Source organism: Lytechinus pictus, chromosome 10, assembly GCF_037042905.1.
Source record: "Lytechinus pictus isolate F3 Inbred chromosome 10, Lp3.0, whole genome shotgun sequence".
Classification (NCBI taxonomy): domain Eukaryota; kingdom Metazoa; phylum Echinodermata; class Echinoidea; order Temnopleuroida; family Toxopneustidae; genus Lytechinus; species Lytechinus pictus.
Window position 1 is genome coordinate 34296310 of NC_087254.1, and position 26986 is coordinate 34323295.

Genomic DNA, 26986 nt, shown 5'->3' on the forward strand with positions numbered 1-26986 from the left:
AGACTAAAACTCAGGGAGCTGTTTCGCAATGCTGCTCGTAAAGTTTACCCTTGACTTTACTCAGCTAGCACGTGCTAAGTCAATCTGGTTGTTTAGAAAGTGCTTACGACATCCGTTATCTAGGCGCTTACAGATACCCGTAATCTACTCCTTGGGTAATATTTCATCCAGTTTTCATGGGGCGCTCATTATGCTGGGAATGCTACAATGACTTCCGCATCCTACAGAGTTCCAATCCTGGGTTCCCATTTAACACATGGTTGGAGATTCCCAAAGGGCGATAGGCCGAGTCGGGATTCGAACACACTACTCTCTACTTAGAAGGCAAGAGTCAGAACCACTACACCACGGCACCATGATCTGGGAACCATATAAACACGATATTCCTTACATCGTTGTACACATTAAATAATCTCTGCAATTCGCTTAAAATGATGCTGTAATTTGGAGACGCGTGTTTTTACAGCATAATAAGACAGTGATGCAACTACAGTTGTCAAATCTTATTTCACTTACATCATTCAGTGGTCATCTTCTTATTCGCTTAAAATGATGCTGTGATCTGGAGACGCGTATCTTTATAGCATATGGAAGACAGTTATGCAACGGTTGCCAAAATTACATCACTCAGTAACCATCATCTTGGGAATCAAATTTAATATTTTTTGTAAAGAAGAATATAGTAAACAAGACCTATTTTTATCTCATTTAGCATGTATGTGCCATTTTTTTTAGAGAGAGAGAAAAAAGTGAATACAATATCACCTTTAACGATGTATTATACTATTAATACCGCCCTTCTTTTAATTGTTATCAATTGTATCTCAAGAGCTTAACTGAATAGTTACCCCATAAACAACCTGTCCGCAACACCGCAGTTGAAATGCTAATGTGTCATAAAGCACGGTCGACTGCTCGCTCTGAAAGAAAGGAAGAAATAGAAATATAATTTTTTTTGGCATGAATAAGAAGAGGGTGCAGCTCATTTGAATAAACTCTACACAAAGGCTCCTCAAATCTGAGCGAAAACAAAAATGATATCTGTTTTCTTGAGCGCATTATCCATAAAACCAGAGTTCAAGGGGGCGAACGTTGATTGGATAACGTGGAAACATGCGCATGCGCTTTCATTCACTGCTCAGCCTAAGTGAGTTAGGTGTGGCAGCAGGGATCCGCACTTGACACTTTGAGTTGGTTCGTGGATGCCGGCGAACTGGGACGTTGGTGCCTAAACCTAAGTGTCTATCAGCAAGAGTTTTCATCCTTGGTTTTCCAACCCGGCCTTCGTCCCATACCCTTGGATAAGTAACGATGCTGTTGGTAGGACTGTCAGCGCTGCTACTCCTGGGCTTGGCCCGGGTGCCTGAAGTAACTGCCCAGACTGCAGGATGTGAGAAACTTTTTCTTCTTCTTTTTAGTCATTTTAAATTTGATTTGTAACATAAATTTTAGAATAATGGTTAGAGAACCATTGTATTGTCACTCATGATGGTGATCGCAATGCTAACAGTGATATTAATAACTGCGTCTGAAAACATAAGCGCATTAGTAATAACCGGCCTATATACAAGTGATGATGACGATGATGATAATGATAATAATAACGAAATAATGACGATAATGTAAACAAAAAAGAACAAATTAAATTTGGTTTAAATAAAAAAACTTGTAGATCAAGAAGAAAGAAGAATAAGCTAATGTATCAGTTATGGTAACGTTACACCATGCATCTCCACCCTTGGACATAAGGAAAAACACGAACAAGATTTGGGCGATTAACATCGGAGCCTAGGGGATTAACATCGTAGCCTGGTTGAGTAGCCTCCAGACTTTGAAACAGAGTGTCTGTCATGGGTTTGAACCATAGCCTTGGTGCAATTTCCTCCAGCAAACAGTTGATCCACAATGTGCTGCACTCAACCCATGTGAGTTTAGTGGGTAGCTGACAGGATTAATCCCTTGAACTGATTGCGTGCTGTCAAAGGTCTGGTTAAGGATATCCAAAGACTCTATGGAAGCACAAAGAGACGACAAATAACTGAATATGCACTAAACAAGAAATGATGATGATGGTGTTGATAATGATGATTGTTGCTGTTGTTGATGGGCTATGCTCTACGGGATCCATCGGAACAGATTGAAGAAATGGAATATAATAGACATGGTAGATGTCCCATTTAAAACCTACCTCAAAACATTTTGAAAAATTTGTATCACATTCTCAGAGTCAGAGCAAGACCCTATACACGAGCAGATGTGAATTAGCTTTAGTAGCAAATGTGAATTTAGGCGGATGGTCTTCAGAAAAAGCGAAAATTAATCAAACCAACAGCTTGCAGTATGAGCTGAGACAGCCTCTGAAGAAAAAAAGAAAGAACACTTAGTGATACTGTGGATTGGTCGGGGCATTCACGTGTGCTTTTCTGCCCGGCTTTTCAACTGTCACGACGGAAAGAACAGTCTTATTAAAATATGCAACGAGGGAAATGGGCTCTATATTATCGAGAGAAGGGGAACGCCAAAATAAAAAGTACAGAAAAGGGCGGAAGGAAGAGGTTCGGAGGAAAACTGATGAAAGCCAGTGATTGAAGCCAAAGATCATCATTGTACGACGAAAGGCCACAAGGGGGCGTGGCAGCCACTACAGACAGACAGAATAACGAAGTCAACGACCCGGGGGGGGGGGGGCACTTCCATTGACGAGTGGATACCATGCGCGACCACGGGGTCTTGAAAAGCAACCTAAACACGTATTTTCCATATTCTGAAAATGCACCCCTTAACAAGTATTGGCGTGTGAAACCCTACCCTTAACAAGTATTGGACACAAATACTATTAAAAAGTATTCCCAGAACTGAGCCCCTAAACAAGTACAGCGATGTATTTTCCATATTCTGAAAATGCACCCCTTTTATTGTATTGGAAACAAATTGGAAACTCTTAGCAAGTATTCCCTAAAATGAACCCCTAAAACAAGTACAGATTTGTTATGTCACGCGTCCGTCGGTCGTCAGTTTTACCTTTAGACACCATTATTTTGGTTTAGAACGGCCCCACCTTCCACACCTCGCGCAAATCGGACTCTAAACACGTAGTGTTGGGGCAAAAAGGACATCCTCTATAAAAAATTTGATTTTGTTTTATCATCCCCGCAAATTTGACCCTAAACACGTATATTTTTCCGAGCGAAATAGATACCCTTTTTTCAATATTTTTGTGTTTTTGACACCCTTATCACGTTACGTACGTAACGTGCCCTATCTTGAAAAAGACATCCTTTTACGTGTTTTTTTTGGTCACGCATGGTATCCACTCGTCAATGTAAGTGGGCCCCGGGGTCAACGAACACCAGACATTCGGCGGGTAGTATTAGTACGAGTAGAGCGTTGTGGTACGTACTTTAAAACACTTTAAAACAGAGGCGTCTTGGGTTCAAATCTCAGCCATGACGTAGTTTCCTTCAGTAGGATTCTAAGTACAACAGAGAGAAACGTACAAATGAGGGTGTGATACCGGGGGCCACTTCCATTGATGAGTGGATACCACGTACGCGCGACCATGCATGGGGTTTCAAAAAGCATTCTGAAAATACAGCCCTTAACATGTATCGGGGTGTGAAACCCTACAAGCATTCCCTGAATTAACCCCCTAAATCGGACATGATCACGGACGTCGGCTTTATCTTTACTTAAATTGGATTGGCGCCCAACCTCCCACACCTCGCGCAAATCGGACCCTAAACACGTAGTGTTTGGGAAAAAAGTGAACCTTTATATGGCATTTTAGTCTTTTTATACCTTCGCAAATTTGACCGTAAACACGTGGCTTTACTAGCGAAATATACAGTGTATAATATATATATATATATATATATATATATATACATATATATATGTAAGTATGTAGGAAAAAAAAGATCCCTCACAAGAGAACAAAACAGCCCCCGACCATGAATACAGATCGACACCAATAGCTTGCCAGTATATATGCTAGAACGGTGGTTTACTTTAAATTCTATCAAGATAATTATGAAATAATGCGCTTTAAACATTTTGTTGACGTAGATGGTGCTCTTTAATATTGATGAACGAAAAGCAAACTTGAATCAGAGAGTCGACGGCAATTTTAATGTTTGCGGTGCGATTGTCCGAAAACAGAATCACGGAGCGGAAAGATTGTTGCGATTTGCTTTTTGCACTGTAAAACTGTGGTGTTAAAACTGACACCAATTGGTGTTAATAGAGGACCACACCCTGAGGTTTTAAAATAACACCCTAGAGATTGAACATAACACCAAAGAGTGTAAATGTAACAACCATAGGTGTTGTAATAACACCTATAGGTGTAAAACTAACACCACCAATTTAACACCGGTGCAGTGTAAAATAACTGGTGTGGTCCTCTATGTACACCGGTTAACACCACAGTTTTTGCTGTGTGCAAATAGAACCACAGAGCTGAAACCTTGTTCTGATTTTATTTTTGATGTATAAAAACACAAATTTAGAATGAAAAATCAGAAAAAGCTCAAAAATATTTCTGATTTGATTTTAATTTTCTGTTTTTGATCTACAAAAACCGAACCATATGGCTGATTTCCTTGATTGTACTGGCAGAGAATGGGTTAGGGAAATGCCACAGTAATGGCTTATTGTTGCTGGAAACCGGCGCGGCAAAACCAGCTTCTTATCACCAACACAGTCTTTGGCCTATACACTCGTAACAAAACATCTTGGACACATCTCCTCTCCTTGACTGATCATCGCTTATCAATCTCAAATCACAACATCAGGATCCAGCTACCTAGACAAGGTCAAGCAGATATTGACGTAAGTGCTCAGCAGCAAATTGCGACATCAAAGCTTCGACACACAAGGCGTTGAGTCTGCTTGGATCGACTCTCTTTCGTGATACTGTTTATGCCGGTGCCTCCGATGTACTAGGTGCATGCCATCACACGTAAGCACCAAGACTGGAGTATCAGCATCCAGTCTCGACGAGAAACGTCTCCTTCACCGTGCACACGTCAACGACCCATCGATCTTCAAACCCAAGAAATATGTTTACTGCCACATATCAAGATATGCGCATTTGTAACTATATGTACACAGAAGAACTCTAGCTGGATGATCATGGTTAAGTGTAACTGCCATTTCAGTAGTCAGACAGTTCCATGATGGTATGCCAGCTAGCGTGCATGCACGACACAGGCGTGCACTGAGAGTCTTATTCAAACGGTGTGTCCTTGCCCTACTCTTGTTCAGCCCGAGGTTCGCTGCCTGATCGATGCCTTTCGTGAAGGCGACGTCGGAATGAGCATCAGTTTCCATTTTGACGGTAAGCGTTCAACCTACAGAAACTACAGGCTAAACCCAAAGTCCAGGAAGACACAGCCCATGGGTTTCTCTTTGCTGATGACTGCGCATTGAATACTAGTAGCTAGTCTGACATGCAGGAAAGCATGGACCTATTTGCCAAAGCCTGTAATTACTTCCGTTTGACGATTACTATACAAAGTAATGAATCACCCCATTCCTGCAATTTCCTAAACAGAGCTATCCATCCTGGTAAACGGTGAGAATCTGACGGTTGCAAATAACTTCATTTAACTTGAACGTTCACTGTCTCGGTTTGTCAATAGTGATGAGGAGATCTCAAGAATTGCAAGAGCCTGTTCAGTTGTCAGCAGGTCTTGGATAGGAGATGAATCAGTCTACTCACTGGCGGATCCAGGGGGGGGGGGGCGCAAAGCGGGCCAATGCCCTCCTTTTGAGAGGCACAATTAAAATTTGTAATGTAAAAATGCCGTTAAAACAAAAGTATGCCCCCTCCCTTTTGAAAGTGAAGACTTTTTTTTGCTTGTCTAATTTTTCCTCGCGAAAATGTGCCCCCTATTGGAAAATCCTGGATCCGCCCCTGAATCTACTGACAAAACTAAAGGTGTACCGGGCTGTCATCCTGTCCCCTCTGCTGTATGCCAGTAGAACATAAGCAGTCTACAGCCGGCATGTCAGGCAGTCGAACTCCGTACATAGGGAACGCCTTATGGCAGGACAAAATGCCAGACAGAGAAGTTCTGCAGAGAACCCGAACGGAAAGCAAAGCAATTCTCAAGCGCTCCCTACTCAGATGGGCAGGGCAAGTCGACAAAATTCCAGACGAGCGTCTGCCAAAGAGATTTCTCTCCGGCGAGCTGATGGAAGACAAGTGCTCTCATCATGCTCATGGTGGTCGGAGGAGGGGCTTTAATCAAGAGCTTTCCTGAAGAATTGTGGCCATACCTGGGAGAAAAATCAGCTGAGGACCGTTCTGCTGGCACGATATGGTTAGGGCTGGTGTGTCAGGCCATGTGTGGATATGCAAGAACAACAAGTCCGGCGTCGAAAAGCCCAACTGCAGACTTTCGGGCGAACTAAAGATTTGTCTATTCAGCAATCTTTGAAGCGAAGGACGGACATCACTTACTATTAACGCTTTTCCTTTAAATGTCAAACCGTTGATTTGTATGTGATTTCTATTGCTTGTGAAGTTGTGTTATGTTTGAATGAAAATTAAAAAAAGAAATGAATTGAAAAAAAATTTCTTCGAGGGGAAACTCGAGCTTTACAACAAATATTGCCATCGCGGTTAAAAATGAATAGATTTTATTACAATTTGGGCTGTAATCCTCATGAATAAGATATGTACGTATCTCATTAAACAGGCAATGCGAGCGTGAACTGCCAGTGGAATTATTATTTTGATATAGTGACCCGAAAATATAACTATTTTCCAATTTCCCTTATTTTCTTTGATTTTCATTCTTTTATTTTTTCCCCGAGAAATCATTGATTTCCTTTCATTCCCCATCCTTAAAAAATGAATTGATTAGAGAGAAAGTTAATTCCTTGTGTAACAAATGTAATTTCATTTTGATGTATGAACATAAATCTATGTCCTGTGTATTTCTTTTGTATAAAAAAGTGGGAAATATATTTTTAAAAAGGGATGAACTTTGATGTATACTTGATTGGTTTATATATTTTGTTAAATTTTTGTTTTGCAGCTTGCCCAACTGACGCCTGCAGTGGCCAAGGTACATGTGTAGACGATGCTACAACCGGCACCTTTTACGGCAGATCAACATGTTACTGCGATCAAGCATATTTTGGAAACAACTGTGAAACCTTTGAATTTCTTCGTGAGTAAAGAACTTTGTCTAAACATGGTCAACCTAGCTCGTCTGGTGATAACCCACTCATAATTGAAAAGTATTAAATGAGTGAAGGTTCTAAGGTGTAATATTAAGGGGTTGGGGTTCAGACCTGTTTTCCCTCAGCAAGAAATTTACCCACATTGTTCTGCACTCAACCCAGGTGAGATGAATGGGTACCCGGTAGGATTAATTCCTTGAATGCGCTGAGCGCTGACAGGCAGCTCGGGCTAAAGCCGGTGTATTGATAATGATGATAATAATAATGCACCTCGGAATTGATTATTTCTGGATAGATGGCGCTATATAATTGCCTGTTTATTATTATTATTATTATTATTATATGAAATAATAATAATAATAATTCGAGTTATTGCCATGAGTCCCGTTTGTCGTATTGCACCAAAAACACAAATTTAAAATGGTTATTTATGCTTGAGAGAACACTGGCAATATTTCATTCAGAGAGTAAGAATTGAATGCAACGTTCTTTCGAATAATCCATGATTGTGACGAATTGTGTGTAAATATTATTAAAATGACTGTATTTGCATGTTGCTTATTGATATGTAAGTACTCTCGGTAAAGTTATTCATGTTGATGATAATGTACATAATGTTACTTTTAATGAGGTATTATGGTACATATTTCTGATAAGTGGTATATTCTGACGGGTAAAAGAAAACAATGTATAATTTGGCAAGACTTTGAAGCACGTCCAAAAGGATATATCTATTTTCATGGAGGGGGGGGGGGGGAGGAGTCGTATAATTCTCACCGAACCTCGTTTGTACAACCTCAGTGAGGATCACGATTTGCAATATTCATAAAAGATGATATAACCATTCATGTTTGTTTGAATCTCACAATTCACACTCTCATCACAATTGAAAAATGTAATAAACCTGTAAAGCCATCACAATAATCATGGTTATGTTGATCTGCATTATTTGATTGTCCTAGCGCAGGTGGTCATGTTAAAGGGTCTATTTTTTCAGTTAGTAAATATGTTTTGAATCTCCATAACCTTTCTTTCTTTTCAACAGAAAATTGTGATTTCTCCGTCCCTAACGTAAACGAGCCTAACGTATGGATTAACGCGACCAACATAGCACATCGTACTAGTTGTGTGATCACTGTGAAGCCGCATGGTGCTGATGTCATTCGCGTTGAAGTTTTTAACTTCTCAGTGGAATTGTCTAAAGACACCGTTGAGGTTGGTCCTGAATTGCCCGGAAACAATCCGGAATACGACGAAGGTTCAAACGATAATGCCGGATACACAGGCGGCTTATATAACACGAGTACTCTATATATTGTCACGCGTACTGACAAGAACATAGAAAGTTCTTGGATCTTCAGAATTTCTTCAGGTGAGTACGAATAATCCTTCTAGAAATGAACAGGAAGTAGTCAAAGATCATGATCATCATGATTATAGTATATACTTACCAGTCTAAAAGTCCGGGCTAAAAGTACTGATATATATATATATATATATATAATATATATATATATAATATATATATATATATAGATATATATATATGAAACTCGGAGTTTCACGCAACCTAACGTGATGTGCGATCTTCAGGCAACTCTGAAGATCGCAACTCTGAAGATCGCAACTCCGAAGATCGCAACTCCGAAGATCGCAACTCCGAAGATCGCAACTCCGAAGATCGCAACTCCGAAGATCGCAACTCCGAAGATCGCAACTCCGAAGATCGCACCTCCGAAGATCGCACCTCCGAAGATCGCAACTCCGAAGATCGCAACTCCGAAGATCGCAACTCCGAAGATCGCAACTCTGAAGATCTTCAGGCAACTCGGTTGCCTGAAGATCGCACCTCACGTTAGGTTGCGTGAAACTCCGAGTTGCAATTAAATTTTGATGAACCGCCAGTCAACCTTGTAAACTTGTATTTATTATTCAAAGCTCTTCCTGTGAAGGACATCGAGCACTCTATACAAGGATAGAATTCCAGAAGTATATATATATATATATATATATATATATATATATATATATATATATATATATATATATATCATGCTATTCTTTGGTTCAGTTTACAGTGACGATGCAAATAATAATATACAAATAAACAGAATAATAATAACAACTATAGTAATATTAGCGAAATATATGTTATATAAAACGGATTATCCAAATTTGAAGAAAAAAATATATAGGCATCTATCATCAAGTGTACATACTTTATGCGTTCCCCATACATAATGATTACCATTGATATCAGTATTTTTTAGTGGTTCTCAATTTTTTCCCGTTGTAGAACTTAGTTTTCATTCTTTGATCGATAGTCATTATTCTTTGAACAACGCTACATTAGATTTTATGCATTTTGCAAATTTCCATGCCTAAATTCATACATTTTATAATTTGAGGATTTGAAATGTATAAGAATTACATATATTAATATTAATTATGGTAATTCATACTTTTGCCCATATTGAATTTTTCGTCATTTTTATTTGAATGTATTAATAAATACATTGCTTGTATTACCTCACATTTTCCATATAAAAATGCATCCCCTATCACCATTAATGTATTATATATGTTTGATGATATGAAATTTGTCTTAGTCCATATATGATTTTAAAGAAGTACATAATATATCTTTGATATGTAGACGGAAATGACTGCTTGAGTGTAGAAACCCCGTGTGAAAATGGTGGAACGTGCATTGACGAATGGCAAAATTACACCTGTGTTTGCCCAACCGGTTTTACAGGCCCATACTGTGGAGTGGGTGAGTTTGAAAAGTAGTAAATCATAAATGATATTCATTGCTAGTTATGTCTCGGTGTCACTATTATGTCACAATCAATTAATAAACTATCGGAGAAACTCATCATTCCTTCCCAGGACATGAAGCGGAATGATTCAATTCGATTTCTAATGAAAACAGCCCCTAACTCTCTAACATTCTCTTTCTCCTTAAAGCATGCTCAGCCCATAAATATCTCTGATTGGGCATGAATTTCACTGAAAATATTTATCGCTGAATCATTTTGAGTGATTTTCCTTTCATGAAACGTATACTTGGCCTATAATCTAGCCTATAATCTTGGCGGAGTCTGCACTTATTGTCTTTGCCGTTATGCTGAACGCAAAAGATACGTCTGACCTGGCGAAGACTACGCATTTGTGGATGGGAAGCATAGATGCATGTCCAGTCTACCAATATACCTACAACTTACTACCATCCTTTATCGATTGATTCGTTTCCCCCTTCGTTCGGTGTATAAAAACTGTTGTTTGTTGAGATTTCTTCGCGAAATATACGCAAAGTGCCACGAAGGGACTATCTGTCTTACCAAATAGTTTGAAGTCCTATAGAATACGATTTATTTTACTTCGCTCTTGAACTCAAATTGAAGCCTCGATTGTAACTAAGTAATTTAACTGCTTTCACAGGCATGAATACATGGTATAGTTACTTTACGGCTTAGTTCTCCATGTCGCCATAATTGTGTCAGGAAGCTTCCGATCTTGTCGTTACATCATGTAAATTTCCAAAGAAAAGACTTGATGAGCCAGGAGCGAATAACCTTATCTCATGCTTTCATGTTGTCAATATAGAGTTTTCGCATTTACTCCGAGGAAACTTGGTGGACTGGGACAGCAGATCATCAGAGGATTTGAACCGGACGAACAATTGCAAATAATATTGTCGTTGTTCGGAGTCAAGAGATTCCGACGCTGTCCCAATCAACCAACTTTTAACAAAAGCCTCTCAGCTCTACATTGTGGTTTGACTTGCATTTTCAAAGGAATTGGTGCGTTGAAGAGAGTTTCCCTGCAGTAAATACGAAAAATCCGGAATTTAAACCATGACAAGATTTTTCATTTGTGGGCTTTTGTTATTCTACTTCCTAGTATCTCTTGGTCGGCTAAATGTTGATATATTTTTTGTGAAACTATATAGTCAATATCCCGTCCAGATGATTGACGTAACACAAAGGTTAGCGATTAATCGTACGCTTGAGTTTTACGAAAGTTGGAACAATGCAACTTCACACTTATTGATTGGCTCGACTAGATGCTGTCTTATAAACGGAGTCTTGTTTGTTATTATAATTTCAATCCTCAATATGTTGATCTGCAATTCAAAATGCTCATCTGCATTTTATTGATATTACAGCTATTACTGAAACAGTTTTACTCAAATAATTGTCACCGAATTTATTCTTAACGCCATTCTAAAACAAACAGCTGACAACGTATTTTCATACGACAATGAAAAATTACATTTAAAATTGAGTTCTCTCATTAATGTAAGAATGTAGTTGAATCTTTACCATCCTCATATTCTTTAAATGGCGACATTTTTATATAAAGCTGACTTGTTCAATCCATTTTTTCTCTGGGGCAAGCCCTTTTACAAATAAAAAGATTTGTAGTCCCAGGTTAATCGACGATAAACTGAAAATCTATATATTTTTTGTCAATTTGAAGTACGTTTAATTAAATATTCAGTTTAGTTAGATCTATTTGTTTTCTAAGCGTAAAGAATATTAATAATAGATACATGAATGACAAATTGTGTTACAAGGTATGGAAAGTATGACAATTATTTTTCCCCACAAAAATTTTTGAAGTAAATTATCATAGAATAGAATAAACAACACTGTCTTTCGAATATTTAAAAAAAAAATCTTATTTTCAGAAGGGTCTGAGATTTAAGCTTTTAAGCGGATTTCAGCTATTCTTGCTTTTTGATTTTCATATTTTTTTAGCTTTCCTCTCTTACAAAATTGTAGAAGCTCTATCAAATTAAGCTTTTTCAGCTCTTTTTATCTGTGATTACTCACATCCTATTTCAGTTATCAAACGATAACTCCTTGAACTTTTAAAGTTTGATGTCAGAATGATAAAGTGACCATCTTGGTTTCTCTAAGAAAATAAGTTTGGGTTCGTGAATATGAGATTAAGATTTACAATGAATCGGAAGAGATTTAATTTCTACAGCGACCTCTTGTGGTTGATTTATATTCAGTGGTTGATGACTGTGAATCCGGCCCGTGCCAAAACGGAGGAACTTGCAACACAATTACTACTGGAGGCTACACGTGTACTTGTACAGTCAGTTATACGGGAGTCCATTGCGAGACAGGTAAGAAATACTAGTAACCATTGTTCATTTTTTTTTTATGGCGTCATGAAACGAAACTAATGAAACAACTTTTATGGCTAATATTTAGCTTTGAAATTAAATTGTGGAAGTCCTTGGTTTAAGGGTTAAAATGTCATATTCCCACGGTGTAATGCTAACTAGAAAGAAGACATGATCCATTGGAATATTACTTCTACCGGACTTTGTTATGGAGAAGATCAAATTACAATGATACATTCTATTCCCAATCGACGAATTTAAGAAATCGTAGTGGAACGTAGTATTGAAATTACTAACATAAAAGTCCACATCATAAAAAAGAATGTGGTCTTGGGATTAAGCCTAAGATAACTTAAAACTTAACTTGATTATAATGGGAGACTTTTATAATCATCAAAGTGCATATATATATATAGTATTTGAATATTTTTATATGGTTAATAAATGAAATTGAATTATTCATCATTTCACGATTAAATGAACATTTAATGATAACAAAAATACCATTTTCAAATATCATAGACAAGTACTGTTTTCATTTTGGAAACTGAAATTATCAACTTTTTTCGTTATGTACATGGCCAACCAAAATGCTTCAATGATTCAAATGCGTTTGATTAAACATTCACAATTGAATAAACATGTGGATTGTGAATAGCTCTGGAAAAATGCAATTGCTAGCTATGGATATATGTCTCAAACCTTGCATAGTTCATTTGATTTGATAAAAAAAAATAAAATCCAGTTGTCTAATACTTCTGTGAGCAAACATTAAAAAGCTATTTATGTGCGCCTCTTCGATAGTGTCACTCTGAAGCCATGTGCGAAGTTTCATGACATTATTTATGGATAAGTGAGTACGCATCAAGGTGGGGGTGACATTTTCAATGTCACAGAGTCATTTTTAGGGGTTATGAATAATGGGGGCAAATTTGGTTTCAAATGTGACTTGTTTTTATCATCATCATTTTTATCACCACACACTTTCCGAACTTGTTACACTTTCATGGTTGGGCGAGCCTAGGAATGAATAATCTTTATGTTGCATAAAATGCATTCTTTTCCTAACAATTTCTGAGGATCAGTTGAATATATGGACAAATCAGTGGTGGATCCAGAATTTAGAATTGGGGAAGGGGGTCGAGAAATTGAAGGGAGGTGTGCCTTTAATAAATTTCAGTTTTAATTTTTTTTTACAGCTATAGAGGATTTATAACCATAAGCCCCTATGATGATCCGTCACAACAAAATTGTGCTCAGTCAACTATGAACATACATTATCAACATTTTGTGTGGAGTGGCTAAATGATGGATAGTAAAACAACGTTAGCACCAAAAAAACTCACAAAAATAAATAATTTTTATTTACACAATCTGAAAAACGACTTTTGTGACTTTCAAAATTGTCATTTTTAATCCAATCTTTGATTACTCATGCATGACTCAACCAATCGGTCTATTTTTTTTTCCAGGAGTGGCTCGATGAGTGTAGAAATCCACCTACGAGATATTATATTTCAAAATTATTCCGTTCAAAAGTTACGGCATTTTGATTGAAGTGGGGACTTACTTTTTTGTGTGTATATATTACATTAATCATTTGAGGGATCCGCACCCTTCAAGTCCTAGGTTTTTGGTGGATCCATTCATTTCCGTGACGTTACTTTTATAACATGACAGACGTAAACTTACAAATGTTACCATCCTGTTCCCGCTAACTATATAGCGCGTCTCAGAAAAAAATGTCCCTCTGACATAGGGCTGAATTAATTCCAAAATAAGGTAGTATTCTCAAATAAATGTGCCAGAATGGAAAGGTCATTTCATGTTCTACATTCTATGAATATTTCCTTTTTCTCGCTTCTGTGGTTTTGAATGCACACTCTGTTACGTGACAGTGGTGCATTTCAGCCCATTCCAAGTTCGGAATACTGTATTCCTGCATTGTGCTTACCATGTTAACTCCCATTTGTACATCCAGGATCTGAGCAGGGACATTTCCATGATCTATCCAGGAACATGTTATCATAAATTTGAGCATGTTCAGAAGGGCAAAAAAAAAATCAAGAATGAAGTTTGTTTGACAAATTACAGGGGAATCAGCGCACAAACCCGAAAGAAAATTTATATGATGAATGAATACTAAAAGCTATACAATGAAGGCAAAAACCAAGTGTATCACCCTTAGCGATATTAAACATAACTTATTTATTTCATTTAAACAACAATTGAACTTGACCTCAGTAACCTACAAACAAAACTAATAATGAAAATGAAAATGCATTTGTTGGAACTAGGCATGAAGCAGTCATGACCTGTTGGCTCCATCAGGGTGCATTTCTAATTATCAAATTTAAATGGTCTGTCAAACACTGCTGTTGCCCTTCTGAACATACTTAAGGGTGCGATTTGATGAGCCCTGGTCAGATCAGGGAATTACCTGGTCAGATTCTGGATGATTAAAGGGGGGGGGTGACATGCTCGTTATTGCAGAACATACAGCAAACTAAGAATGACCCGAAAAGCACAATTTTTATACATTCAAAACCACTGAAGCGAGACCAATGAATCTTTTTTTAAAAGAAGTTACAACATGAAATAAGCTTCCTATTTCTAGACATTTAATTGAGAATAATATTCAATTTCGGAATATATTCAGCCGTACATCAGACATTGTTTTGGGGACGCACTGTAAGTTTCATATCATAGGCCTATGTACTGAACTTCATTTGCATGATTGCCATCTTCTTTACATCGTAAGTATTTCATTTAATGTTTTTTTAGTTGAAATTAGACTTTGAGTTTTGAACTTATCATGATGATCAATACATTTATTTTATCCAACAGGCGTCGTCATTGTGGACAGCACCACACCAAATGTGTTTTCAAGCGCTGTGCGCGAGGGGTTCACTTCTCAGTCATTAACTTTCAATTTGGCATTTTCGCCTGCATCTACAAACACATACTCTATCAGTGGAGGTTCGGGTCTCTGGCAGGTCAACGGTTTCTTCTCCTCGGCTTCGAATGGGGCGACGGTAGTCGGTGGCAGCGCCCTTGAACTTACAGCTTCCCAACAGGCTACAAATTGGAATCCTCCCTTTACTACAACGATCGCCTCTATTGCAGCTAATTCTGTGCCTGTGCCATCTAACATCCTCTGTTCTGATATGGAATATTTCTGCGCTCGACTTGACAGAGGTCCAGCTCCTAATCCTTTATACGAACTCTTGGGTGATCCAGATGCTACATCTCTTCGTGGTTGCACATCGGTAACATGCAGAGGTGATATATGGCAGTGACGCTTCCTTAAATATCAATCGTTTTTCATACAGGCCTATAGGGTTAGGGTTAAAAGCAATGTGAAAGTAAAGGTGTGAGCAATGTTTTCCCGGCTTTTCGCTGGGACCCCCACTTTTGCAGGTGTGATATTTAAAAATGTCGCTAAATTTAGCGCAACTTAACACACGACTGTTCGTGAGCAAAATCATTTAGATTCCCTCAAGTTGAAAATAATGATAAAAAAGTTTAATAGCTCAGCTCGTCGAAACTCTGAAGTAGACGAAGATTAATCATCTTTTGTTTGGAGAGTGCATGAAATTTAAATGTGACTTTATGTCTGATATAGTGACCTAATTGTGAAGGAAATCAATTACCATTTTGATTTTGTTTTACCTCACCAGACGTATACAAATCTTGTTTAATATGTTATATTATTTAATACATTATAGCCAAAACAATGATAATGATCATTCAGGCATCATGCTTTCAATTCGGGCACGATTTTTTTTTTCTGTGGGAGAAGTTTTATGCCGGGCGCTTGGATTCGATTCCCAGCAAAGTATTAGAAAAGGAGGCACAGCTTTGGGAAACAGTGGTTAATGCTACGACAACCATTGTTCTCTATTCCTATTGATTTCACAAGATATTTAAGTAACATATTTGCCAAATATTTTGTACAAGTAATTGATCAGCTGGTGACCATCTTCGTCTCACATATTCACTACCTTGTACATTGGCCGGTGATAAAACTTTTAATGCGACAGCTTCAAAATACTGGAATGATTTGCCTCTTATGATAAGACAGTCTCCATCAATAGAAAATTTCAATAAGGCATTAAAAACCCATTTCTTTCGCAGTATCATAGCTTTACCATTGTTTGATTCATTTCAAGTATTTTTATTGTAAGCGCTTTGGGCCTTATGAGAAAAGAGCCGTATAAGTAATAAGTAATAATAATAATAATAATAATTATTATTATATATATGAGAAATTATACATGCACAACAGTGTTGGAAACTCTGTATTTAAATATGTTGTAAAAGAAATGAATGAAGATAATATATATATATATATATATATATATATATATATATATATATATATATATATATATATATATATGTAGACAAAATCTTGTTCTGTTCGGAGTCAGTGACATTATAGAATAAACTCAACTAAGATGAAATAAAAACTCCGCATGGAAAGAAATGTCACTAAATTGTGTAAGTACTTTCAATACGGAGTTTTTATATCATCTTGAGTTCATATATACATATATATATATGTACATATATATAAAACATGTACACAGCACACATATGAATATAATATCTTCATACAATAATCACCACTCTCTCATTATGTCGTTATTCAAGGTGTTGAAATAATTGGCTCAAGTCTGACCATAACATCAGGAAACCTGAGAGACGGACTATCACAGACAGTCACAGCAAATTTCAATCTACAATCCGATGCTGGCGGTGGGGCTGTTAGCGGTACTGGACTATGGACCCTTGGATTCTTCAGCAGTGACTCCCTTACCAGTACATCCGGCAACGGGGCTTTGAGCTTTACGTTTTCACAACCTTATAATGTAGGAGTTAATCCTGGCCAAGATGCAGTATTCAATGGTCTAAATTTTGAAGTAGATCTGTCTGGACAATACACCTGTGATGATATCCCATATATCTGCATCATTGCTGCTAAAAATGTCGATGCATCACCGGACTTCACCCTTACAACTATACCAAATGATAATGTTCTTACAGCCTGCACAAGTATCACGTGTACAGGTAAGATAACTCAGTGTGTTTTATTAGAAAAAGGACAGCTTGAAATACCTTTAAAAAAATAGTTTTCAAACTTAAATTAATTGTATAATAAAATATAATTTTTAAGTTTTATTTCACACATTTGCTATTTTAATATAGGTAACATTTACAATCACAATGTCAAAATTAAAAGGCGGCTCAGGGGAAATATTTGTATTTATTTCACATTTTGGTAATATTAAATCACTTGTCAAGCATGGTGTATAGGGATAAAAATTACATTAAGTATTTGTCCATAGGTCTCTGATATAATATAAATGAATTCAAGCATGTTAAATTATACTTTCTGACAAAGATTTTTTAACAATTCAATATCACGAACTTTCGCATACGATTTTTATTGTTTAATTTTTTTTATCCATATCCAATAGCAGTTGTAGTATAAGTCGGTATCTGCACAAGTTTTGATTTTCTTTGTAAACTAGATTAATATCTTTATAAGCAAAGTTTCTTAACTGGCTCTCACAAATAGTCTTACTGGTATTTTAGTTTCAATTCATGTCACTGTGTGATCTGTTTTATATAGAGATTTAAAAACGTAAACATGCTAGTTTAAATGTCACCTGAGTATACTAGGGAAGCACTGCAAGTTCACATGTTATTGAACATTTTTCGTAAAAATTGATTGGTGGTTTTCTCGTAAGTTACCCTAGATAAAAGTCAAGACTTGGTATTAATTCGAGACTACTATTCTCTTGAAGGCTGGCTGTCATCCTGATTATCAACAATTCATGTCAACATTAACATTCATCCAGTACTCAATACTATATTTTTAAAGAATATTTGCAAAGTTGACATTTGTCACTTCTTGCTGCAAAACACAATATACTATATTGCGAAATCTTACATCAGTGGAAACCAATATGCTACAAGCCTACAACATTCATTTTGCAAGTTTTCTGAATATTCGTAGCTCAACCAACTGACTACCATAGTATTTTCTTTAGAAAAAATTTAATTCGCGAGCGTCAGAAGTTGGGTTTCTTACTCTACTCACCGAGAGGATGTAAAAGGAGTAATACGATTACACGCACTTGTGCCAAGTTCGACCTTTTCCATGATTTCCAATATTACAAATTCCATTAAACAAATAATGTGAACATAAGTATTTCGGTGGAAACTACTGCTATAGGCCCTATACTTTTTAAAATTTTTATGTTCATTATGTTCGTCTATGGCTGCTATATCAGAAAATATAAATATGGTCTCAATGCGGATATGGGTAAAAAAAGCTGCAACCTGCAATCATCTAATAAAAGCTTGCAAAAGTGATATGTTTAGCTTAGATTTGTGAATATGCGATTTTAAAATCGTTCGATATCAAAGAAACTTATATTTTTTTCTGTATAAACGAATGTAATCATAACTTTGTTCACGTAGAATGACGTAATAGAAATTAGGCCCCATAACAAGACCTCCTTATTTCGATGGGAAATATTATACTAGTATAATATTTCTTCATGCCTTTCGAAGGATGTTTCAATTTTCTATATAGTCTTAAAAGTGCCTCATCAATTCAAAACCAATTTATTCCTTTGTATGAACAATACGGAATACAACTCATATGGTTGCTATTTGGTTGCACACTATTTCTTAATACAATATTTAGTCAACAAAAGACATTTGAAACATATTATTAATACACAGAAATAAAGTATTACTCTCAATGGTTGTATCATTTTCCTTTATTTTCATGCAAATGTTTGGAGCAAATTCACCAAGAAATATTTGACAATGCGGAGACAAACTAGTCCCATACCTTAATTTAATTTTGATTTTTTTTCTTCAAAGTAACATGGGCGCAAGGACATCATCTGAGTACCAATAGATACGCGATGGATATGTCTACACCTGCAGGCGCTGCTCTGCCACGTATCATCTTTACATATGCAAGAAAACAAAATCCATCTCAGATCAACTTCATATTTAATCTGAGAGATAAAAAAGTGATCTCAGAAAACCAATTTCATTTCTGAAGGTGAAATTAATATTTTAGAGATAAATGGTCTCAGAATACCACCCCTAATCTATCCCCCCTCATCAGATATGAAAGACATTTGACAGTCATAAGGTCAAATCCTATATACTTAAAAAGATGCGACTGTAATGAAAAGTCTTATTGACGTTATGACCTTATAAAAAGTTTTCATATATCATTTAGAAGCAGTATAGCGATCATATTTTATATCTAAACTAGGCTGTGCATATAACTGTTCTGTGAAATTAAGCGAGATTTTTAAAAGTCTAAATGTTAATAGTGATATCCGATTTTGAAGAGATTTTCAGCATTAAATTTGTGTGAGTTTTTGTTTTTATTAAAATCAACTTTTTGTAGGAGTGAACTTCCCGTGTAACTCTTTTAATACAGTAAGAAGAATATGCTGCTAATTACCAATTTCAAATTGATGAAAACTAATATATTGCTTTAAGTAACGGGACACAATTTTGAACATCAGTGATTCATATACTTTCAATAATGATGATCGAGGAGATATTTCATTGAAAGTAACATTTGAATTTAAGATACATATCAAAATTGGTGTGTTCTTATTATACTGCCCAAATTTGGCAAAAGGAAGCAAGTGACACATCAGTCAGATTTGGGTTATTGTTGTTTCTGAAACACCCTTTGTATGTTGCACGTTCAAGCTAAATTTGGGGAAGAAATAATCGTTATATGGAAAGATATTTAAGAAAATATGCTGTTAAATTGCATTGACGCCTGTGTAAATGACGAACACACATTGCTCATTTACAACAAATGATATTTTTGTAGCTTGCTTCCTTTTTACCAAAGTATGGCAGTACATTATGTTCTGTTGAGAATTGGAGATACCCGAGTACTTACTATAAATATAATCTTTATTTCAGGAGTGGAAATAGCCGACACATCAGTTATCATCACATCGGGCGACTTGCTGGAAGGAGAGTCTGGACAGACCGTGACCTTCGGCTTCTCGATGAATCCATCGTCAAACTCTGGTGCGGTCAGTGGGACCAATCTCTGGAGTTTCGTCGCTGTTGGAAGTGATGGAACGAATTCTCTGACGTCAAACTACAATGTGAATTTGGCAGGACAAGGAGGAGTAAGCGTTAGTCCTGGGTCTACTTCGACATTTTCGAACTTGAATTTTGACGTTGATCTATCCGGCAATGTCAACTGCGACAGCCTACCCTCTATCTGTGTTACAATAGCCAAGAGAACCACCTCACCGTTACCAAACCCAGACTTCTCTTTTAGTGGAACTCCTACCGACGACGTCTTGACATCATGTGATACAATAACGTGCAGAGGTAATAGATGTACACTTTTTTTCGCATAAAAGCTACTAAAAGGAATAAGTAGTTTGTGACCGTTGTCAATATGAACGTAAATTCTGGTAGATTAAATATTATAATAACCAATACCTGTTGAATACGTTGGTCGATTTTGACCATTTTTTGACCATTATTTCACCAGCTCAGGAAGATCAAGCTGAAGGCCCTCAAGACCTCTTTTCACCAGGACAATTACATATTTTATTCCCTCAATCGCATTATACCCACAGGCCTCCAACTTCATTGCACTCCTGGTCTCGGTACGCTCACACCTGAACTTCGCAAACGATGGAACTAGACCTTACATGGAGCTTCAGTTCGACTAATTAACATCCTCTCTGAACAGTGTATTGCTTCTCTTGATTCTTTTTCAGCTGACATCAGTAGCCTAGAAGACGAACTACGTTCTTGCTGTACCCAAACCCAATGGCTTCAGTATAATGATGAAATTGAATCTGATCTCTCTAAACACAGGTCTCTCCTCACTGAACGCAGGAACAAGAAAATAGGCAACCTCACAAAGAAGCGACAACGGTCAAACAGATTTAGACGACATACCAACAACAATGATGCATCCCCCCATTTGGTTGTTAATCTCTCATCCTCCCCTCTCTCCCAAGCAGAAACCTTTCTTCTCTCTAAAGGTCTCAAGTTTTGCCCCACGCCACCAGAAGTTGAACAGATAGCTCTCAGCCAAGACCTCTCTACATTCTATCGCAGGATACGTCTCAAAGAGTTCTTTTTAGATGCACCCCCTTCTGATCCCGAGCCCTTCTACAATAAAAGCACATGGATTCCACCCAAGAATAACTTACATCCAAGCTGTCTCATCCCAAGTTCGCTCCACAGATACCCTCGACACCAGAGCACATGACAACCTTCCTCGAGAAGAACGCCAGGCTCTCTCATCACTCAAAAACAGGTCCGACATTATCATCAAGCCTGCAGACAAAGGATCAGCCGTCGTTGTTATGGACCGCCAGCAGTACATCGATGAAGCCATGAAACATCTCAATAATCGATCTCACTATGCACTCCTCGATTCTGACCCTACTGGTAATTTCTCCCTACAGATCCAATTAACACTGAATGACATGAAAGAACACAAGCATCTCTCCGAGAAGGCCCACAAATTTCTCTCCCCTACTAATGCTAAACCTGCCCGCTTCTATCTCCTCCCGAAGATCCACAAACCTGGCAACCCCGGTCGACCCATCCTCTCAGGAAATGGTTCCTCAACAGAGAACATCTCCCTTTTTGTTGATTACCACATTAAGCCCCTTGTCTCACGTGCACCCTCTTACATCCACGACACTCCAGACTTTCTCAGGAAACTAAATGACATCAAGGACCAGATACCCGAGACTGCGATCATCGGCACTTTCGATGTTTCTTCACTGTACACCAGCATTCCCCACGACGAAGGTATCCAAGCATCATGTGAAGCCTTGGCCGCCAGTGGCCATTCCAGTCCCCCCATATCCGATATCAAATCTCTGATGTCTCATGTACTAACAAAAAACAACTTCACATTCATAGGCAAGCACTACCTACATATATTCGGTACAGCAATGGGCACCCGGATGGCTCCTTCATTCGCCTGTCTCTTCATGACCAAGCTGGAACAGCAGATGTTAGATTCAGCCCCCTGTCGCCCATGGATTTGGTGGCGTTACATAGACGACATTTTCTTCATCTGGACCAGGGATGAAGGTAGCCTCCATACATTCATTGACCACATCAATTCCTTCCACAGGACCATCAAATTCACTTCTGATTTCTCCCAACAGGAAACCCACTTCCTTGATGTCACAGTCCAGAAAAAGTCTAACGGTATCACCACTACCCTATACTCTAAACCCACAGATACCCACCAGTACCTCCACTCATCCAGCTGCCACCCCCGTCACTGCAAAACCGTCATCGCTTACAGTCAAGTCCTCCGACTTCGCCGTATCTGCTCCGAGGACCCTGATTTTTCCTTCCATGCCAGGAATTTGCAGAAACATCTCTGTGCCAGGGGCCACGGGGCCAGGGCAGTCCAACTGGCAATTAACAAAGTTCGTTCTCTCCCCAGATCTGAAGTTCTCAAACCAAAAAGTGACAAGGAGACTACCGACAGAATACCGCTTGTGACCACCTTCCATCCCAATCTACCCCCTCTCCGCAAAATCCTGTGTGATAACCACCACATTTTACACACTTCTGATCGTCTCCAACAGGCCGTTCCCGATACTCCCCTTCTAGCATACCGACGCCCACCGAATCTCAGGGACCTCATTGTTCGTGCTGAAGTGCCCTCCCTCACTAACCATTCATTGGTGGCTGTATGCCATGCATACAGCATGGCACCTTCAAATGCACCAGCAACAGGTGCATCATATGTGAAATACACTTTCACGAGGGCGACACTTTCACCAGCAACTCTACCAGCCTATCTCACCAAATCAAGGGCAACATCACATGCACTACCACTAATGTTGTATATCTCATCACTTGCAGAGTTTGTAGGGTACAATACATAGGGGAAACCAAGACCACACTCAAGAGACGATTCTACGGGCACAGATCCACCGTCAACACAGCAAAGCTGGACACTCCAGTTGGCCGCCATTTTAACCTCCCCAACCACTCCATCACTGACATGATGCTACAGGGCATCGAATCTTTAGGTACCCGTCCTGACTCAGTCCGTACTAGCAGAGAGAAGCTCTGGATGAGACGACTTCGCAGTTCGCACCACCCAACATCATGGCCTGAACATCCAAGAGGGGAACGACTGATTATTCTTTCCTATCCACTTTCAATTTATATATACATATCATTTTTCCCCAAAGCTCTTTTGAATAGTTACATTATAGTTTCTTCCTCTACTTTCCCCCCATATCTCATACAAGCTCAGCTCCAATTTTCCTTCCTTATTCAGGCGATATAATAATTATTATATATATATATTTTTTCTCCACTCACCTCTTTTAGATTTACCACATTTGCTTATTTACATGTATACTATGGTTTCTTCATAATACACCCCCTCTCTTTTATATTTGCTTTTACCTTTTTAGGCAATTTGCTTCCTCTTTTTCACATATACAGGTTTTTTTTTTCCTACTGTATAGTCCTATGTTTTTTTCCCGTCACACCTAGCGGATTACAATATCAGTTACACCATATGTGAATTGAATTGAATTGAATTTATTAGAACTTCACTGGCAATTGCCAGCATTTTGTTCATAACAAGAAGTACAAAATGATACAAGACAAATATACAATGCAAGGAATATAAGCAAATAAACAAAAACAAAATAGTATTTCGTCAAAAAGAAAAAAAAGAAAAAAGAAACAACTTGTAAATTACATACAAATATACACAATAAACATAGGAATCATTCGGATAGATATTTTGACAATGGATATAGAGACTGATATCCAAGAAAAGATAAAGAAAACATAAAGAAAGTGAGAGAGGAAAGGGAAATAAAGAGGGAAGAAGTTCGAAAATGGAGAGAGCGGGAAAGAGAGGAAGAATGAGAAGAATGGCATTACATGTAAATTCATTGTGTAAAAATATTGCGAATATATTACTTCAAAGTGTTTACCGGTTGATATTTTTAGTACTTAGAAATCACCCCTAATAGCAATTATGTTTTGGATAAAAGAACAAAACAATTTAATCAAGGCTTCAGTTTCCAATTTCATGATGTAGATAAATTTTTCCTGGCACTCCATTTCAGTAAACCTAATATTGAAGGTTATTATCTTTTCAAAAAAATCTTTACGCAAATCTTTATATTTGTTACATTTCATTATAATGTGGAACTCATCCCCGACAAAATTCAAATTACAATCTTCACAAAATCTCAGGTTAGGTGGTATCTTCTCCGGTCTTTTGTACCTTCCTGTTTCTATTGGTAGATTATGAGCGCTCAGTCGGAGCTTGGTTATATTTTTTCTCAAATTGACATTGTGTATTGAATATAAATAATTTTCTTGTCTTATATTGAATTTGAATTGCCTAAAAGTTCTTAGTTTATTTCCTTCCCTAGTGTCCCTGTCGTTAAATAAATCCAATTCAAATTGTTCGTCAAATCTTCTTTCCAATGATGTTTTGCATATTGTAATAAATGTGTATTTATGTGTATTTATATTTTTTTCATATACATTTCTTTTTTGGATATATTTATATACATATCACTTTTAGATACACTTACCTTCTTCTCTTAGTTTGTTTAATGCTTTATCATATATACTTATATGTCTTTTGCACATTATCAGTTGTTCCCCATTCTTTTCCTTTTTTCCCCCCACTATTATGCACCAGTTTGTTATGCCTTTCTTTTTAACCTGTTTGACCCACCTCTCACTAATTCTCTAGTTATTCATCCCTCTATTACTGTTTTGTTCCAGATCCTGTTTGATGTTGCCTGCCTCATTATCTTAATCCCTCTTGGCCTTACTTACACTAACCTTCCTTTGTGTCTGCCTACTCCTTTTCTTTCATCCCCTTCACTAACCTGATTGGTCTTCTCTACTCACTAATGCCCCTTTTGTCTCCTTGTTTCTAGTGTTGCTGTAGCTTGTTTGTGGTCTATATTATGGTTGTTCCACTTTATATGTTTGTCATTTTGCCTCCGACGAAGATTCTGCTAGGATCGAAAGCTTAGGCCCCTTTTTGACTTTCTAATTTACTCCATTGGCTCTCTTTTATTAGATAAGCAGTTTTCAGCAGCTTCGATTTTGACCATTTTTGAAGGTCGCACGTAATCCTTGTTCACCATCATAATTGTTACTTTGACAAGTTCATTTTAAGAATGATACTAAAGAGAAATCAACGAAATATATATTTTAGAGTACAGTATTTACAATTCAAGAAAAAAAGGAAAGAAATAAAAGATCATGGGTAGTAAAGAAGACTGATGAAGGCATTCACTCTTTTAACCCTCCGGTGGCTGGAGCACTCTTCCTGCATGCACTGGCGGCCTTGGTTGCCAACTGCTTTCGGGGAGCCTCCCTCCGGTATTTAGGCAAAGAGCATTAGGTTATAGTTTAAGGGTCAAATAGTATATTAGGACAAGACAGGACAGTCAGTGGTCAATTATGTCACAAAATTCCAAGATGACTTCCTTAAATGAAGACTAAATAAATGTTTTTTTTTTGTATGTTATTCTAGACATATTCCTGGACCTATCCTGAAAAGAATCAGCTTGTTACCATAAATTTCCATGTTGAAGCCAATTTTAACTTAATGCTCTTGATCTAATTAGCATTACCGGATGACCAGACGTTCAAGTCTCGGGCAAGTGATAAGTTGTCCATTTATATCCTAAAAAATCAAAAGACAATTCTTTTCTTAGAATTCGATAATTCACCTTTGATTGAAAACAAAACAATAGTTCGGATATTCTACCGTGATGTTCAGTAATTATGGTATGGAATTTAGCAAGAGAGATTGATATCAACACATATACTTCGTTTGCTCATGTATCGAACAGATGTTTCAATTGCATCAACTACCACAACAGTTTCTGCGGGAGTGATAGGTGACGGCCTGAACAACAATGTGCCCGTCTCCATCACCATCACTCCCAGTTCCAATAGCGGTACCGCAATTGGGGATGGACTCTGGATGATAACTGTCTTTGCCAGCGCAAGTGCTGATGGAAGTGGTACTCGCTTTGACGAAGTAGACATCGGTCTTACGGATGCGCAAGCAGGAACAACTCTGTTTTATAACTCACAGGCTACGATCAGTGGACTGGTATACCCTCTTAATCTGGCCGATGGTCCTGATTGTTCTCAATTCACACATATCTGTACCGAGTTGCAACGGGGGGCTAATCCACAGCCCTCTTATACGTTGGCATCAGGCAGTACTGTATCTTGCGTTGCGGTTGATTGCTCTGGTAAGTACATCGTTTGGGCAAAGAAAATTGAGACTGTACGATTTGCTTTCAAATTAAAGACTGTACTGTGCGAGTCAGAAAAAAATAAACACCTCAAGAATTTATCAATTTAAAAAAGAAATGAGCCATCATAGTATATAGCACGGAAGAGTATTTTCTCCCAGATTATTTGACATAATTATTTAGTATAGGCTCTTATTTATGCTTTGATAACCAGTAATCCAGTATGTATTATTTTTATGATGAGAGTTTGATTTGCGCTACTACAATCAATGAATCAAGATGTTAATGAAGCATGAAGATTCAGGAGTTGCAG

General features: G+C 37.6%; 1 protein-coding gene across 2 annotated transcripts in view; it reads left to right on the forward strand.

The window, feature by feature from the left end:
• Positions 1 to 1174: 1174 nt before the first annotated feature.
• LOC129270538 (fibropellin-1-like) overlaps positions 1175 to 26986 on the forward strand; it is a 47917-nt gene continuing 22105 nt past the window's right edge. The window contains exons 1-9 of one of the 2 annotated variants that reach the window (XM_064105921.1): positions 1175 to 1390; positions 7047 to 7181; positions 8240 to 8566; positions 9851 to 9970; positions 12221 to 12337; positions 15185 to 15619; positions 16994 to 17410; positions 20321 to 20743; positions 26260 to 26670. In XM_064105921.1, coding sequence (XP_063961991.1) covers positions 1312 to 1390; positions 7047 to 7181; positions 8240 to 8566; positions 9851 to 9970; positions 12221 to 12337; positions 15185 to 15619; positions 16994 to 17410; positions 20321 to 20743; positions 26260 to 26670 — 2464 coding nt within the window. In that variant the 5' untranslated portion in view covers positions 1175 to 1311. The remainder of the gene's footprint in view (positions 1391 to 7046; positions 7182 to 8239; positions 8567 to 9850; positions 9971 to 12220; positions 12338 to 15184; positions 15620 to 16993; positions 17411 to 20320; positions 20744 to 26259; positions 26671 to 26986) is intronic. The other variant, XM_064105922.1, reaches the window with a different exon arrangement.